The sequence below is a fragment of the Diadema setosum genome, chromosome 6 (assembly GCF_964275005.1).
Source record: "Diadema setosum chromosome 6, eeDiaSeto1, whole genome shotgun sequence".
NCBI classification, from domain to species: Eukaryota; Metazoa; Echinodermata; class Echinoidea; order Diadematoida; family Diadematidae; genus Diadema; species Diadema setosum.
The window spans coordinates 27,690,704-27,708,026 of NC_092690.1; the positions used below are offsets into that span (position 1 = coordinate 27,690,704).

At 37.9% G+C, this 17,323-nt stretch overlaps 1 protein-coding gene across 1 annotated transcript in view; it reads left to right on the plus strand.

The window, feature by feature from the left end:
* Positions 1 to 1,046: 1,046 nt before the first annotated feature.
* The window catches only part of LOC140230060 (nephrin-like), a 71,902-nt gene continuing 55,625 nt past the window's right edge, over positions 1,047 to 17,323 (plus strand). Inside the window, exons 1-4 of the mRNA XM_072310267.1 lie at positions 1,047 to 1,138; positions 8,996 to 9,100; positions 12,482 to 12,658; positions 16,450 to 16,587. Coding sequence (XP_072166368.1) covers positions 9,031 to 9,100; positions 12,482 to 12,658; positions 16,450 to 16,587 — 385 coding nt within the window. The 5' untranslated portion in view covers positions 1,047 to 1,138; positions 8,996 to 9,030. The remainder of the gene's footprint in view (positions 1,139 to 8,995; positions 9,101 to 12,481; positions 12,659 to 16,449; positions 16,588 to 17,323) is intronic.

Sequence of the window (17,323 nt, forward strand, 5' to 3'; positions counted from 1 at the left end):
ACAAAAATGATTCTCGTCCGAATCTCCAAATCGCCACTGCTCCACTGTCTTACGATCGTATCAGTGCAGCTCACACGTTACGCTGCCCAAAAGCTATATAATTTGCGTTTATTGGAACGGAATGAGGCGAGATAATTCCGCAAAATTAATCTCATTATTCTTAGCTTAGTCTGCAGGAATCTTCAGCTGTTTCGGAGAAGAGGGTAGCCACGCCAACACAGCGGCGCAGGAGATCAGTGAGGGCCTACGGGTACGTAGCGGAGGTCCGCACACGGTGCCCGTGAAGTGTACACGTGAACGGTGGTAGTCGGTCCGCGATGCGATGCGCAAGAAAGTGGAGGATATTTCTCCAAAACCAATCACAGCGATGCGGATGATGCGAACAGCAGAGGATCGGAAGGGAAGATATGCCAGCTAGGGCACATCGATAATCACTTCCACTTTCAGTGAATGTAATCAGGGAATTGATTTCACGTTGTCAATTATCCATTTGATACTTTTGTTTGCTAAGGATGAAGAATGAAAGGAGAAAATAATATTGGTGATGGGCGGGATCACCCGGGATCGGGAATTGACATCAACCACAACTCTTTTGATTGGCGTGTAAATTTGCGATGCGCGCGCTACATACACGCAGCAAAAGCACGCAATCAGCAGCGGTGCGAGATCAAACACAATGTCATGAAGCCATATGAAAAGTAAACCAACAACAACGCGCACGTTTCACGTCGAGATCTTCTTCTCCCCAAAGGTCTCAACTCTCCTCTTCCTCACTAACGTTAATTTGCCTTGGCTCTCTCAAAAAACAATACTAGCAATGATAGTTTACATTAACGTTAGAGCGTATTTCTCCTAGCCAAACTTCTGAGCAGAAACTAGGTTTCATGGTGCACGTAATTCAGAGGTAATCAAGACGAGGTTTTATTACAGACGAGATGATCGTCGTGTGATTGGTGACCAGAGCAGAGCCAGCAGAGGTTTGTCGTTCGACCGTCACCGCCGGACTGGAGACCCACCCGCAAGGAAGGTGCACGAGCTATAGCTGAAAGCTTGAATCTCTTTCTCTAGTGTGAGCGGTCTCTTGAAGCGGTGTTTAACGTTGTTGAGGTCTTTCTCCAAAAGGCAAAACAACAAACTTGTAAGTATTCTCGTTGTCATTTCATTCTTCCCTCGTGTTGTCGGTCCCCCTTTTTTCACGAATCCCTGAATTGAACTTATTATTGGCCTTGCGTGTCGCACTTGGAAAACCGAAATATAAACGCCTTTCTCTGGCGATCCTGGGAGTCTTGACTGAGCCTGAAGGTGTGGGTGAGACACAACAACCACATCACACACTAAACATATCGTGTCTGCACAGTCAATGAGATTTTCAGAGGTTGTTCATCAAGAGCGATGGCCGACTCTTTCTCTCAAACTTTTCTCCATGTTTGTTTTGCCGTGTACAAGCGGAAAATGAATACATCCCATCCCTCCTTATTAATGCAAATTTGCCTCGTCATCTAATATGATCTAGAAAGTAGAAACCTCCAGAACATGTCTGGATTAAACTAGAGACAAACTAGAGGAGAGTCTACATTGAAATGGATTCATGTAACAATAGACAGCCAGTACAATGTAGATGAACTTGAGTAGCCTCCGAGTTGCGAGGCTAGGCTGTGTGTACTTGTGTGTAGTCAAGTGTTTACTGTCGCAATCTCTTCTGAAAACGTCACATTTGAAAGTTTGAGTGAATGAAATCCAAATGGCAAAGGCAAAGAAAATGGAGCCAGAGGCAAGATCTGTGGTATGGTGAATAATGAAGGATATTAATACCATACTAGATTTACTGAACATATGCCATTTGTATTCAATGCAAATTATCTATTTTGATGCATCCGATCCTAGACTATCTAAAGTAGAGACCTCCCATCCCATTACGAATCAAGAAAACTCTGACTCTGCATTGAATTTGATATGATTGCAAATTGTTGAAAAATTATATAAATGAATTAGTTAAACACTGATTGAAAATGCAAATATGGAGTAGAGTATCTAGATATATCATAACCTTTGAACAGTTGAGTAATGCCATGGAGGGTAGACCCTAGTGATAAATCAGATCTTTGCATATTTTGATGTATCATCCTGGTTTTCATATTGGAACTGGTATTGAATAAAATTACTCTCAGATTTTATCAAATACTGGTACTCAGAAACCTGTCGTAAATGCTACAAGAAAATTCTACTTGCACACGTCCAGTCCTCTAAATACACACACACAATCTGCAAGAATCAAATCTTCAGAATTGAAGGAGACAGATAAGAAGAAGAGGATGAACAAGAAGAAGAAGAAGAACAGCAAAAACTATGGATTCCTACTGCTGTACACTACGGTATGTAAATCAATGTGCTTAATAGAGAAGACGTACAAAAAAAAAAAAATGTATTTCGTATAAAAAAAAAGTTTGAAAATGAATTCAATTACTGCCTGTGGCATTGATATTTCTTTGCTGTTTGCAAAAAAAAAGAGAGAGAAAAAAAAGAGAGAGATATCCAGCTGTACGGTATTTGCTCCTTGAATTTGGATCTACACTAAGCAAAAAGAAGGTCTAAAAACACTTTTTCAAGTTCAAATTTTTCATCTAGAAGATTTTAATGAAAATCAGTGTACATATGTATGATATACCATATTAAAGGTAATTTAATTGGCTATCAAACTAGTATATCAATATAAAGGGAGACTTTACACATGAGTGAACATATTTGGTTTTGTCCTCCAAGGCACAAAAGTAAAAATTGCCAAAATTGACATGTTGTTTTTCCTTTGGAAATGCCCTTCAAGATAACAATTATAAGAATAGACCAGTTTAACACAATGAGAGACATGAATGAAATAACAAAAATAAGTTTTTGTTCTCTTTATCTCTTTATAACCGCAAACAAAATCAAACTTGAATAAAGGGGGAAAATAAGAATCTTCTGTCAACTCAAACTTCAAATGACATAGGGAGTGAGGGCAAGAATGAAATATAATTTGCAATTCCCCTAACTTGAGAAATCAATTCAAATTCCCACCATTTTTGTATTGCTCTCTTATTTCTGTTGAATTTGGATTTTACAAGATTCTTCATTTTCCTCCATTATTTTAGCCTTTATTGATCTTTTTGGCTTCAAAGATATCACGGAGGTCATAGAGCCTCGTTATTTTTGCCACTTAATTCATGTTTTTTATTATGTTGAAATATTCCTTTGTTCTTATTGTTACATGGAAGAGCAATTATTAAGAGCAATTTTCACTTTTGTGCCTTTGAAGAGAAAACTGAAGGTGTTCTCTTATGAATGCATAAAGTTTACCTTTTTTATTGACCTATCAGGTTGGTAGCCAATTAAATCACCTTAGTTGTATGGTAATTTCATATGGTTTATGATTTCATCATCACCCTAATTATTTATCATTATTTACTTGAAGCCAGTCTCCTCTATTTCAGAACACCAACAATTCTGATGTAACAAATGGGATGTGCAATCCAGCTTGCCATTCTTGTGTAGATCGTATAGGGGAGAGCGGGGCGAGTTGGGACGCGGGTTAAAGGCATAATTTACCATTTGCAGATGAAACAGAAACCCAGCTTTAGTGCTTTAAAATAGTTCTAAAATGTGAGTTTGGGATAGAAACAAACACTTTAAAAATTTGAATCCATATAATCAATGTTAAGTATTGTTAGATACACAAAATGTGAACAGTAGTTATAATAAGAATTCTTTCAAATTAAACCGTCTACGGTTATGGTTGAGTGAGAAAAATACTGATATCTCCTTATATTTTAGGCCTTATTGTGAGAATTTTATATGGTAGGATGTTTTGTGATACAACAGACCTACACATATGCATCAAATGTTTTATCTTGAACATCTTTAAAAACACTTCTTCCAAAGGTAAACTGGACCTTTAAGTGGGACATGTTCTCTGAATCAAAAACTGTTCAACAAATCAGCGATTGGCTTATTATCTACAATAAGCCCCTAGCTAGCAACCATACATCACACTAAGAAAGCCATGCAGTTTGGCAAATTCTAAGTAAGTATAAATTGCTATTGAAAATTTTCCCCAAAATTTAATATTCTTTTTGAAATCAGGTTAATTATTACCTGTTGTCTTTGTATTCATGATTTCAAGGGCACAATTTAAGCTGGTGGTGAGCCTTATTAATATGCAACTAATATAACTTGTTTTTGACAAATGCCTGCATGGTTACTGCGTAGTCCTACATATTTGTGTATACGTCATGTGGGGGACAGTTGGGACAACGTGTCCCATTTGTCCCTTATAATACCATTACATGTATTTGGAATTCATACTGAACAAACAGACATATTAAGATGAAAGTTGAATCAAACAGTATTTATTACCCAAATTCACAGTTGATGTACTCTGAAAAGAAAATGCAAAGACCAATAAAGATAATAAAGATCATTCTAAAGCATGTTTGACTGTTTCCATTTCCAATGTTTCATTACGCCTTCCAACTTTGGCATTTCTATAGGATGTCCCACTTTACCCCCACCGTCCCATTTCTCCCTTGCCGTTGTCCCACTTTACCCACGGATGGATCAACTTCTCCCCCAAAATAAGGTTTTTTCTTTTCATTAAAGGGAAGATAAACCCCAAGAACAATGTGGATTGATTGAAAGCAGCAACATTATTAGACCACACCAGTGAAAGTTTGAAGAAAATCGGCCAATCGATGCAAAAGTTATGAATTTTTAAAGTTTTGGTGTTGGAACCGCTGGATGAGGAGACTACTAGAGGTTATGACGTATGAGTGTACTACAATATCAAGAAAGTATAAAGAAAATACGACAAAAATCCATTTTTCATGAAAATTACATATTCCATCAACTTGATATTGACATAATGTTAAGGGTAGCAATTATTCCCCCTGCTTTCTGAAAGCGGTTGGTCCACTGCTCTTTCATAATTCTAGAAAAGTGAATTTTTGTTGAATATCCTTTATATTTTCTTTGTATTGTTGTCCACTCATACGTCTTATCCTCTAGTAGTCTCCTCATCCAGCGGTTCCGACACCAAAACTTTAAAAATTCATAACTTTTGCATCGATTGTCCGATTTTTCTCAAACTTTCACTGATGTGTTCTACTAATGTTGCTGCTTTCACTCAATCCACATTGCTCTTTGGGTTTACCTTCCCTTTAACTGCAGAAAATTGAGAACAGTGCCACCCCAGCTTATGGCTCTTTATGTAACCTACATGTACCATATGAACCTTCATGCAAGCCCGAAAGGAAATGTAAACTCTTCTATAAAAAGATATAAGGAGAAAATCGGCGAACTTGAAATAATGTCCCACTTCTCTCCGCTCTCCCCTAATTCCTACCATATGTGACCCTGCATCACAAAACCAACAAAGAGTCGCCAGACAAGGATTTTTAGTGAAGAACAGATTCTGAAAGAGCAGACTTTAACCTTTAAAATGATGTGCATTATAACTCAATTTAGATGAACTCTGTATATTGGAAAGAAACCACACACTCCGGAAAAGTGTGAACAGAGAAAAGAGGCTCTGAAGTACAGGGTCTATTCAAGAGCTTTATGAAGCCGTGCTAGCTGTGTGATGAATGGGACAAAAACAGGATGTAAACCACAGGAGCAACAACAATGAAAGGATTATCAGATTACAGTAAGCTGAAATTGAGAGTGCTCTATTAAGACATTCTGTCCATGAATGATGCCAACTTTCAAAGCAGTTAGCATCATCATTTCTAAAGTGAATTCAAAGTAAAGAGTGTGTAAAGGGTTATTAAGAAATCAAAAGGGGACTCTAATACCCCGTTTATACTGCGAGCGGGTTTTCGAGCCGCCTCGAGGAGGTTCGAAAACCTGCTACGAAAAAGCGGGCTCTCGTCTGTTTATACTGCGCGAGCGAAAGCAGGCCCGAGCGGGTCTTAGCAGGGTCACGGCTTCCGTTCCTATGGTAACCGAATTCCCCTCCGAAAACCGGCGCGCGCTTTCGTGGCATCACTTTCGCGCGGAAACGTGACTGCTGAGCGCGAATGCGTGGGTTCGCGATCCGGTGCAGTTGCTTGTTTACATCATGAACGCGCGATGACCTCCAGTGATAACTTCCGGGTCGGCAAAAAAGCGGCTTTTCGAACCCCCTAGCGTTTATACTGCTGTCGAGCCTCCTCGAGCCTGCTATAGCGGGTTCTGAACCCTCCCCCCGTAGGAGGTTTCAGAACCCGACCGGACCGGACCGACCGGATCGCCTTTTCTGAATTCTGTCTGTTTATACTGAGCTGAAAGCCTGCTCGAAGCGGCTACAGGGGGTTTCAGAACCCGCTTTTTCCTTAGTATAAACGGGGTATATATTAGATGGTACTTAATTACACCATGCTACAATGTACACAGAAAGTGTTCAAGAAAAAAAAAAGCACTGCTAAAAACACAATTTCCTGCACAGTAAGCGAAATCAAGCATAGTTTTTGCCATGCCTGTATGAGACATTTGCCCAAATGTCCAATTCTGGCACATGGAAAAAAAAATAATAATATGTGCAGGGCATATTGAAGGGATGGTTATAGTTAAATTGAGACCTAACTTCAGATTTCTAACAGTTGTTGAGATAATGAGTAACCTCTAATATGAAATGTGAAAGAGCACATAATTCCAAGAGGAATTCAACATTTATTTGATGAAAATTGGTTTGAAATGGCTGAGATATAATTCAATGTATCCAAAACAGAGCGATCCTAACAGAAGGTGGAACCCACCTTTTATTGCGATCACTTTGTTTTACTTTGTTTCTGGTTGTCTCAGCCATTCCAAAACCGATTTTCATCAACAGGCCTAAACTTTGAATTCCTCTTAGAATGGTATGCTCTGTAGGCCTACTATTTCATATTAAGTGGTTTCTTTATACCTCGCAAAAAGTGAAAATTCTCATCTCCACCAGTACTATATCATCCCTTCAATGAATTCTTCTAATGGAAATGGTGAAGAACACAAAACATAATCCATTATGCCGTGAAAAAAAAAAATCATTATAATTATTATGTCCAAGCAAAGCTGTAATAAACAGTGAAAACGAGTAGTGGAAAGGAAACTTTCTTCACTCCGAGGACTGTTGATTGATGGACATTGTCTAAGCATGTGTGCTGGCAGACCAGACCTTGCACACAGTTTATGTGGACACCAATCACATCATGGGCTTGGGTTACTGTAAACATCCCGCTCCAACCATAAACACTGCAGGGGAGAGTGGCTGGGGCATGCCTGATTGAAACATGGAGCTACTGTGTATGGAGCTAATACCCACTACATGTGTAGCTCCATGACCATGACTGAATGAAGGAAGAAAGTGTGTGTGGTGTTGTGAGTTCATGCATATTGACATCAGAGCAGTGGATTTTGTGGATTATTTGCAGATAGATGTGTGTGTATCTCATTAATTAAATGAAATGCATTTTAAAGATCACTACAAACCTCTAAATGTGATGTTCATGACTCTGTGGAACGTCTTTAGAAGCATGCTTGGCACTAAACACGTTTCAATCTAATCTAACACATCATATCTGGGCAGATGGAGAAGGAAAAAAAAACCCAAACAAAACAACAACAACAGCCCAACAATAACAACCCAACAACAATAACAAAAACAACAACAACAACAACAACAACAGAATCTCTTCATGAGGGTGCCATAATACGGCATGTTTGCTTTATATAGGGCCTACAATTGTAGCTCTAAGCTATAATACATTATACAGCTCTACTTTCTTTTGCTTGTATTTTAATACACCTGCATGCATTGTTTTGATTGATGATGTATTACAACAGGGAGATGCAAACAACTTTGATATCAGGGAGGTGGTGTAGGCCTGTAGGCCTACATTGTACATAAATTGTACCAAATGCATATATGTAGTACTGAAATGCATTCTGGTCACAGCTTCATTTAGTATCCATCATTCTTTCTTTTTAAAAACACAATTTCACACACACACACACAAAAAAAAAAAACAAAAAACAATAGCAGCCAGGAATAGGCCATAAGATGCTTGTAGCTGTAAATGTACACCCTACTTGTAAGTTTTTTTGTGTACATTGAATTTCTAGTTTTAGTACCTTGCTTGACTGGATACAGCTGTATCATACAAGTAGTTGATGCATCATTCTGCATGTACAGTTTACATTTGTTTGAAAATTGAGGGATGCAATACAATTTGCAAAGTTACAAAATGTCAGTAATGTGATTTGATAAGCTTTTCATTTTAATACACAGACTTCCTTGTTTATTTAGGAAAATCTACATGAAATAAAATTAATAATTTGTAATGGAGGATTTAAAGAAATATGTTCACTGTACATTTCAGATGTTCACTAAAACCCTTTCATTAATATCATAGCCATTCATTTTCTCTGAATTAGTTGATATTTACTATTTACTGTATGCAAACATTAATTTTTAGTACAAATAAATACATTGCCAAGACGTCTTTTTGCTGGAAAAGACTCACAAATGGTCATTATTGAAAGACTACATGTATACTGTTCTGTGAAATAAAGATGGTTTAGATTATTAATTCAAAGTGTGATTGCAAAAAAAAAAAATTGTCTGAAAGCTATTACTTCAAACAAGAAAGAGTATTGCCCAGTGTTTGATACTGAGATGATTTGATAGTTCAGATAAACCGTATTTGCATGCAGTGCCTTCTTTCATGAGAATAAAGGGGAATCAATATTATCAGATCTATGCTCTACTGAAACTCTGTTTTTTTTTTCAGAAATGGTATGGAGAAACTTTTATATTACCACTTTTGATAAAAAAACAGCAACAACACCTTCTGATGCATGATTCTTATCTGAACTGGCATGATAAAAACAGTGGAATTAACTTTGTTGAGTGGACTGCATGGATGTCATTAGAGGTTGGAGGCCCACAAGATGTACAATCTCTATTCTGCTTTTCCTCCCCTTTTTTACTTTATCTTAATACCAGGTGTTACAAAAGGAAACTTAATACATTCCCACAAGATGATTCAGAGGACTGTTTGGCTCATCTTCTTTCATCTGTTCTTCACCCTCTTGCTCCAGTTACCTTCAGGTGAGACAAAGATGTCCTGCAGATTATCCTGCTCCTTTTCTTCCACCTGCTCTTCTGTCACTCCATTCTCATCCATTCGCCTTTCCATTTTCCTTTGCCAGCATTCTTTCACCATGTTTTACTTTAAATCCTTCCATCACACATGTCCACCAGATGTGAAGATGGGAGTTCCTAGGATCTCCTTTCATTTTTCCTTCATTCGAACCACTTTCAATTATCTCTTCATCACTCCATGCCATCCTTTTTCTCATGGATGCTCTTTTTCTCTGTCCCCCCCCCATTTTCTTTCCTTTTATGTTAATTTCCTTTAAAGGTATCATTTATAAATGTGAATTGAATGAAAATGAGCAAAATAAAAAGTGATTTGAACCAACCTGAATTGGCAGGATAAAAACTGCATAAAAGTTGTGTGTAATGATTCATTGTATGTTCAGCTGAGGTGATCTAATCTTCATTGGAGACTTTTATCCTGTGAAAGAGTCATTGCTATTGACAATCCCTGTCCCAAAAGGCTGTGAAAGTTTTCTCTTCATGGTACATGCCATGTTATGCACTTCTGATAAGCAGGAATGTGATATCTGGTACAGACAGCTCCTTGAGGTACATGTTGTAGAGTGTACACACATGTGCAGCAGCAGGTGGAACAAACTTCAGGGATCATCTAAGAAAAGTGTTAGTGCTCAGTGGATGCCATGTTGGGTACTCGGTACTACTTGTGTACATGTAATTTGCTTTTCCCCATGCATGCTGCTTTTGAGTTGACTGGTTTTTGGCTTTAAACTTAGTAAGAGTTATTTATTGTCTTTTGAATACCACTAGCAGATAGCAGCTCTTTCTTTCTGATCTTAAAAAATATGCTCCATTCAAGCTTTGTGACAGTAGACTTCCATGTCAACTGGAGTAGAAATTTATAGGATTTTGTGTCAAAAAAGCCACCTTTTCTTTTATATTTGTTAAAAGGTAACATGCTTTTCAATTGCGTTAAGTAATAAGAGTCTCCAATTCATGCAACAACGTGAACATTCCCTCTGTAGACCATCTCTGCAATCGAAGCTGTAAAAGACGTGCCTGCTGGCTGTAAAAGTCTTAAGTCATGTTTTTTTTATGAGTGGTCAAAGATAATCCGTATACAGTTGAACCTCTCGTATCCGGACAAGTCGGGATCGGGGCTCATCCGGATAAGGGATTTGGCCGGATACGGGAGACTCAATGCTTTATACATACACATGTACTGATGTAGCCCATTGTAGTACCACATGTAGTAATGTGTATACTGCAACCTTTTCATTGTTACACTCAGTAACAGACCCCAAAATAGAGGTTCGTGTTTGCAAGAATGAAATCATTTTCTTTTATAAATTCTTGGGATGATTTACCTAAATAATTATTAAGAAATGTATCAAGTATATGTAATTCATGTGTGTTTGTGTAGGAGTTCTCAAGGAGTTGGGAATCCCCCTTACCTCCCGTAATTCTTAAAAAAAGATAAAAAAATCACGGCGAGATTGCGTCCGGATAATAGAGAGATCCGGATAAAGGGAGGCCGGATAATAGAGGTTCAACTGTATTTGGAAAGATATCACATGTAGAACACATGAATCATGCAGTACATTGTAGTGTCTCATAGCAGTTTATCACACTAGTAATTTTCACATTTTACACTCTCAATCTCTCTTCTCTTTTTCGTCTATCTACACACTATCTATCAATCAATCTATCTATCTGTCCATCTATCTATCTATCTATCTATCTATCTGTCTGTCTGTCTGTCTATCTATCTATGAATATATATCTATCTCTCCTTGTATCTCTCTGTCCATGGAGCTACCATGCTCTATCTAATGCTCTTGCTGTGGTTACTTTTGAAGTTTAACATAGATACCAGCATTTTCTCTAGTTCCTTTTTGAGTTAGTTTGACCTTTGCAAAAGTTTTAATGATGTGGCCCACCACATTTTCTCTTTCCATTCTTTCCACGGTCAAAAACCACTCAAAGTTTGGGTGTCATGCCCTCATTGGTATATGTGTCACAGATTCCATATTGCCAAAGTTTAGTCATTAAACATCACAGCCCCTTACATTACGATAGCTGTATTTACCATAATTTTTGTGATTCTATTTTTTTTGTTCGTATTGGGACTTTCCGACATTTTCACAAGTGGTCTAATTCGCGATCATACAATAGGTCCTACAGTATTGAAGAGTATGCATGTGCATGTCACTCTCATGTTTGGATCAGAGATGATATTTGCACTTGCTTTTAAATTTGCAATGGCACCTGACTCGCAAAATTCAGGAAAATAAAAACCTGGCAACATATTTGGTGTAGTACATAGGCCTCCACTGTAGCCTACAGTTTGGTATTCCTTGCATGCCCCCCCCCCCCCCCTTCTGTGTTCATCACATCATAATCTGGGAGTCTGATCTATTTTCATTTGGCTGTAAACTGCACCCATTTGAACTGACTTCTGCTTCCACTGGCAAAAAAAGAAAAAAATGCTGGATCCTGGTTGTTGGTGGTAGAAATCCATCTTGACTTTCCCCATTCATAGCAATCATGTAATGAAATGGGCGTACAAAGGACTGTAAATGGCTCTCACAATTCTCCATTATGTGGGTCGCCCTTCTCAGAGCACAGGGAAAATATCTGCAGGTGCTTACTGAAGGGATAATTATGTGTGCACTACCTGTTACAAATTCTCCAATTTGGACTTGTAGTCTGACCTCTCCCCACCCTAAATCTTCCAAATCTGGTGTTGGGTTCCTGCCCAGGAATTTATTAAAAACCTTGAAAATTGCCCTAGGGTCAAATCTCCGTCTCTCCTTTCATTGGCCCATCCCTCAAGGAGTTTTTTTTTTCTGGTGTTGGTGTTGAAATCTGAAGGTGCTTAACCCTCTGGCTACCACAAAAGAAGTTTATTATTCGCTTTTGTGTCAAACCTGTGTGAAGCTGGTAATGCAGTTAAAGGGATGGGTTCGCGGGAACTACCTTATGATGAGGACCACTTTGTTTTGCCTTGTTTTTTGGCTATCTTGGCCATTTCAAAAACAAGTTTCATTAGACAAACTTTTAAAAAGAATTGTATCGGACCAGTAACTTTTTCAGGAATGGATCACTAAAAAATGGAAAAACTTTGTACCTACTGGTCAGACAGACGGGTCGGACCAGTATGGGTTAGTGCCATGTGCAGCTGTGATTATTCCGATATTGTCATCACCTACAAGTACTTTTATTGTAGGTGATGACAATACCTGAAAGTATTGACTGCGCTGCCCTATTTACTGTGAGGACATAGCCTATAAGATGTGCATACTGTTGATAATGTTGACTGACACCCCATATTCATTGATGTTTTGCATCCTACATGTGTATGTCCTGCAGTAAATTGCCAGCAGAGCTTTGCCACTACACCAGTGAACACCAGTGTTGTGGCAGGCCAGGAAGTCACCCTCCAGTGTGCGGTGGACAGCCTTCAGGGCACCATCCTCTGGTCCAAAGATGACACCATGCTGGGGTCCAACAGGCAGCTACCGGGGTATGACAGGTACTCCGTCACAGGTAAAGGTAGCAGCCGTGTGTGTGTGTGTGTGTGTGTGTGTGTGTGTGTGTGTAATTTGGTTTTTGGTGTCAGGTGTTTGGTGTTTTGTGTATGTAGTAGATGTGTATATTGGTGACTTGCTACATGTACGCATGTATCTGTGTTTATAGTCCTTCAGTATGTCTGTATGTTTATGTTATAGGCCCTACATATTATTTGTATGTAGGCCCTGTTTGTTTTTGTTTTTGTCTTGTATTTGTATTAACAGTTTTATTTTGGTTATAAAAGGGAAACTTACCCCAAATATCTACACTGGATGTGGATGTAGTGAATGCCGAAATATAAGAAGAAAAACTGTATACAAGGTCTACGCGTCAATGAAATTGGACAAAAATTGGACAGTCATATTTTCATTTTTATAGTGCATAACAAAGGAGCACTTGACTCTACACCTTTTCAGAATGCAGGGCAATGATATTGCCCATAAAATAATTGTCAGGAACAAGGAAAGGGATTTGTGCTTTTCACGGTTCCATGACATTTGCTCCAGCAGCATTTGTTCCATGAACTAGATGTATCTGTACACACTAACCTAAACATAAATTCTACTCACTAACATAATACTATTAAAGGGGTAGTACAGTATTGGTGGAGATGAAAATTGGGCTTTAACTTTTTTGCGAGATTCCACGAAAACACTTATGAAATAGTACGGAGCATACCACTTTGAGAGGAATTCAAAGTTTATTTGATGAAAATCGGGTTTGGAATAGCTGAAACATCCAAAAACAAAGTAAGACAAAACGATCGTAATAAAGTGTGGGTCCCACACTTTATTTATAGGATCACTCTGTTTTGTATATCTCAGCCATTTCAAAATTAATTTTCATCAAATAAATGTTGAAATCCTCAAAGAATTACAAGCTCTTTCAAATTTCATAAGAGGTTTCTCACTATCTCACCAAAAAATGATAAAAACCTGAAATTAAGTCTCAACCAAAACTATACGATCCCTTTAAACCCTAATCCTAATCATCTCATCAAACTAAACCTAAAACCCTATCACAACCCTACCCCTAAGTCCTGGGAGAAAATAAGACTGGAGCAATTGTCACAGGAGAGAATGTTGTGTCACCACTTTTCATGGGCAGTGAGAAGTCTTGGACTTCTGTTATTTTCTCTTTAGATATCATTGCATACATGTACACTGTACTGTATGACACATCACAAAATGTTGTAGTCTTCGTATCCTGTGATGATGGCACCTATTCTGAAAAAAAAAAGAAGAAGAAAAAGAAAAAAAAAATGATGGTGCACATCTTCACATACAGTAGTTTGACAGCGTCCAAGAAAACAAACATAACAGGACTTTAATCTACAGAATGTAGGGTTCCCTCACCCAACCATTTTTTGTTTTTGTTTTTTTTTTTTTTGTTAAGGAAGCCAAAACCCAAAGAGAAATGAATTGAGTGTAAGCAGCACCATTAGTAGAACACATCAGTAAAAGTTTGAGGAAAATCAGACAATCGATGCAAAAGTTGTGAATTTTTAAAGTTTTGGTGTTGGAACCACTGGATGAGGGGACTACTACAGTAGTAGTTGTGATGTCATGTGTAGAAAACAATATAAAGAAAATAAAATTCCACCCCCCCCCCCCAAAAAAAAAAAATGATAATTTTTCATGAAAATTACACATTCCACCAACTTTAGACTGTGTTATTAAAGGGTAGTAATTGTTCTCCCTGCTTTCTGAAAGCGGTTAGTCAGGTGCTCTTTCATTTTGCTAGAAAAGTGAAAGCATGTTGGAATTTTCTTTATATTTTCCTTACAATTGGTGTCCACACATGATGCCATAAACTCAAGTAGTCTCCTTATCCAGCGGTTCCAACGCCAAAACTTTGAAAATTCATAACTTTTGCATCGATTGTCCAATTTTCCTCAAACATTCACTGATGTGTTCTACTAATGTTGCTGCTTTCACTCAATCCACATTTCTCTTTGAGTTTTGGTTTCCTTTAGATTGTTATTTCTTGGATAGGGGAATCAGAATGCAGGCAATGTTCTTGATGACATACGTGTAGTGCAGGAGGGTGTTTACCACTTCTCCATGCTTGTCTAGTGTTGAATGGAGGGTTAACTGCTCTGCCCTTCCAGCCAAGGTACAAAAATGAACCCTGAGTGAACTTGTGACATTTGACCTCCCCCATCCTTGATGCCCAAGTCTAATGGTATGTCAAGGTAGTGTGCCTCACCCACTAAGGTTTGCACACTCACACAGTTCTTCTTGTTGTTGTGGTTGTGTTTTCTTATTCTGTTTTTTATTCTTTAAAAAAAAAAGAGAAGAGGAAATGGGAGAGAGAGAGAGAGAGCTACAGATTTATGGGTTAAACTTAAAAGTATTGTTTACCATTGGGAGTAGTGATTTATGTAATATTTAAGTTATCACATTTCATGCATACATTGTATGTGTACAGGTCAGTTGTATCACAAAATATCCTGCCATATAAAAATGTTTCGCAAAAAGCCTTCTTGTACATAGGGATCACTGTTTTTCTCAGTAAACCATAACTGTAGATGATTTATTCTAGAAACAGATAGAGACCCAATTATTGTTCACATCTTGTATATTTTACAATAATTAAACATTGATTATACTGATGAACATTTTCACATAGGTTGTTTCTATCCCTAACTCACATTTTAGAACCATTTTAAAGCACTAATGCTGGTTTTTGTTTCATCAGCAAATGGTAAATTATGCCTTTAAATAGACGTTATTTTTTGAAAGAGGAACAATTTTGCAGAAAAAGTTTGTAAGGCAGAAAATTTCTCTTTTTTTCTTCATATTTGTCTATTATAAAGGTTACTGTTATTTCTTCATTTCTTTTTCTTTTTGTTTTTGTTTTGTGTCTTTTTTTGTTTGTTTGTGTTTTTTTTGTGTTTTTTTTTTGTTGCTGTTATAAAATGTACACATGCCAGAATATTTTTCTCATACATTACATTGAGCAGCACTCAGCACATAACTGGTATTATGCCACACATTCTCACTTCCTGAGCTGTAACATGAAACTCGAGCAGTCAGTTGAGAAGGAAAACAATCCCAACTAAAGCCCCACAGCTCAGTTCTTATTGGCCAGTAGGGAAATTAACTGGTTCCTCGGAGAGGTTTTTCTTGTTTGCTGGCATTCCATGAATAAAACAATTGTATGCTGTTATTCATGGAGAGGAATGGCAAAAAGGAAAACCTATGTAAAAGGATGGTATGCAGTGTAATTTTTGTTTGAGATAGGAATGCAGGTTTTAACGTTTTGCGAGATAATTAGAAACCACAAATGATCAGGACAGAGCATACAATCCTAAGAGAAATTGAAAGTTTGTAAGATGAAAGTCAGTTTTGAAATAGCTGAGATGTCAAAAAATAAAGTAAAACAAGGTGGTCCTGATAAAAGGTAGGACCCACCTTTTTTTCTTGGAATATTTTGTTGGTTTATATTAAAAAAAAAAAGCAAAATAAATGAAAATTATTTGAAAAGACTGTAGGGTTCTCTTTATCTTTTCAGAGAAGTAACTCTTGTAGTTTCTTTTCCAGGTTAGAATTAGCAACCACAATCTTTATACATTATGTAGACCTATAAACCTTGGTTTACTTTCTTTCTAAATGAAATCTTGATTCAACAAGCTACGCATTTCATGAAGCATTAAGAGTACCAATAAATAAATTTCTGTGCATCTGCATCAAACATGGCTTTAAATTTAAAGCTACTATCTGATCTGATTGTCTGGGGATGTTCCGTTCCATCCTGAACTATAGGTAACGAAAACCGAGAGGGCAATCTCCACGTGGAGCGGGCGGAGCTAAGCGACGACGCGGAGTACCGGTGTCATGTGACGGCCACCGATGCCACACACCAGAGTCTGCGATCAGACTCGGCTGCCATCATAGTCCAAAGTGAGTCACACTCAAAATGTTCACCAAATAAGATAAGTGCATTCTCTTAGGCAATATTTGGATTTAATGTTTTTTCCTGATTTTTATGGTCTCTTTTTGTCGAGCCCACCAGAGGTGAGGGGAGACTATTGGGATCGCCTGCGGTGTCTGTCCGTCCGTAACGCTACAAAAACTTGAATAACTCTCTACTGAGGGCTTCAATTTCAATCAAACTTGGAGGGAAGAGTGGTTACTAGTATGCAAAGGTACACATTTTACCAAACAAGAAGTACACTTCAAGGTCAAAGGTCACAGGCAGGGGTCAATGAACTTTAGGGCCCAATGTTAAGTTTTTACCGTGTGTTTCGATTATGGCTCATAACTTTTGATGTATACGTCTGTTTGTGACCAAACTTGGATGGTAGATGTCCCTTGGGGAGTTGAAGGTCACCACGAGGTCAAAGGTCATAGGCAGAGTCAATGAACTTCCGGGAGTAAAAAAATATTTTCTTCTACGGGAATGAGCCAGACACATTTTTGCGCTTGCCTTGTTTATTGAGAGGTTTTCCCTTAGACCATACCTTGTAGTTGCCAACATAGACCAAAGACCCTCCTTGAACATGTACAGTGTGATGATATATTAAAAGCTTTTTTCAAACACTTATGTGGCAAAGATTTCAGTGAGGAATGCCCAACGGTATAATGTATTTATTTTTAATGAGGAAGAGACAAATATTTTAATAAAATGTTAAGGGGA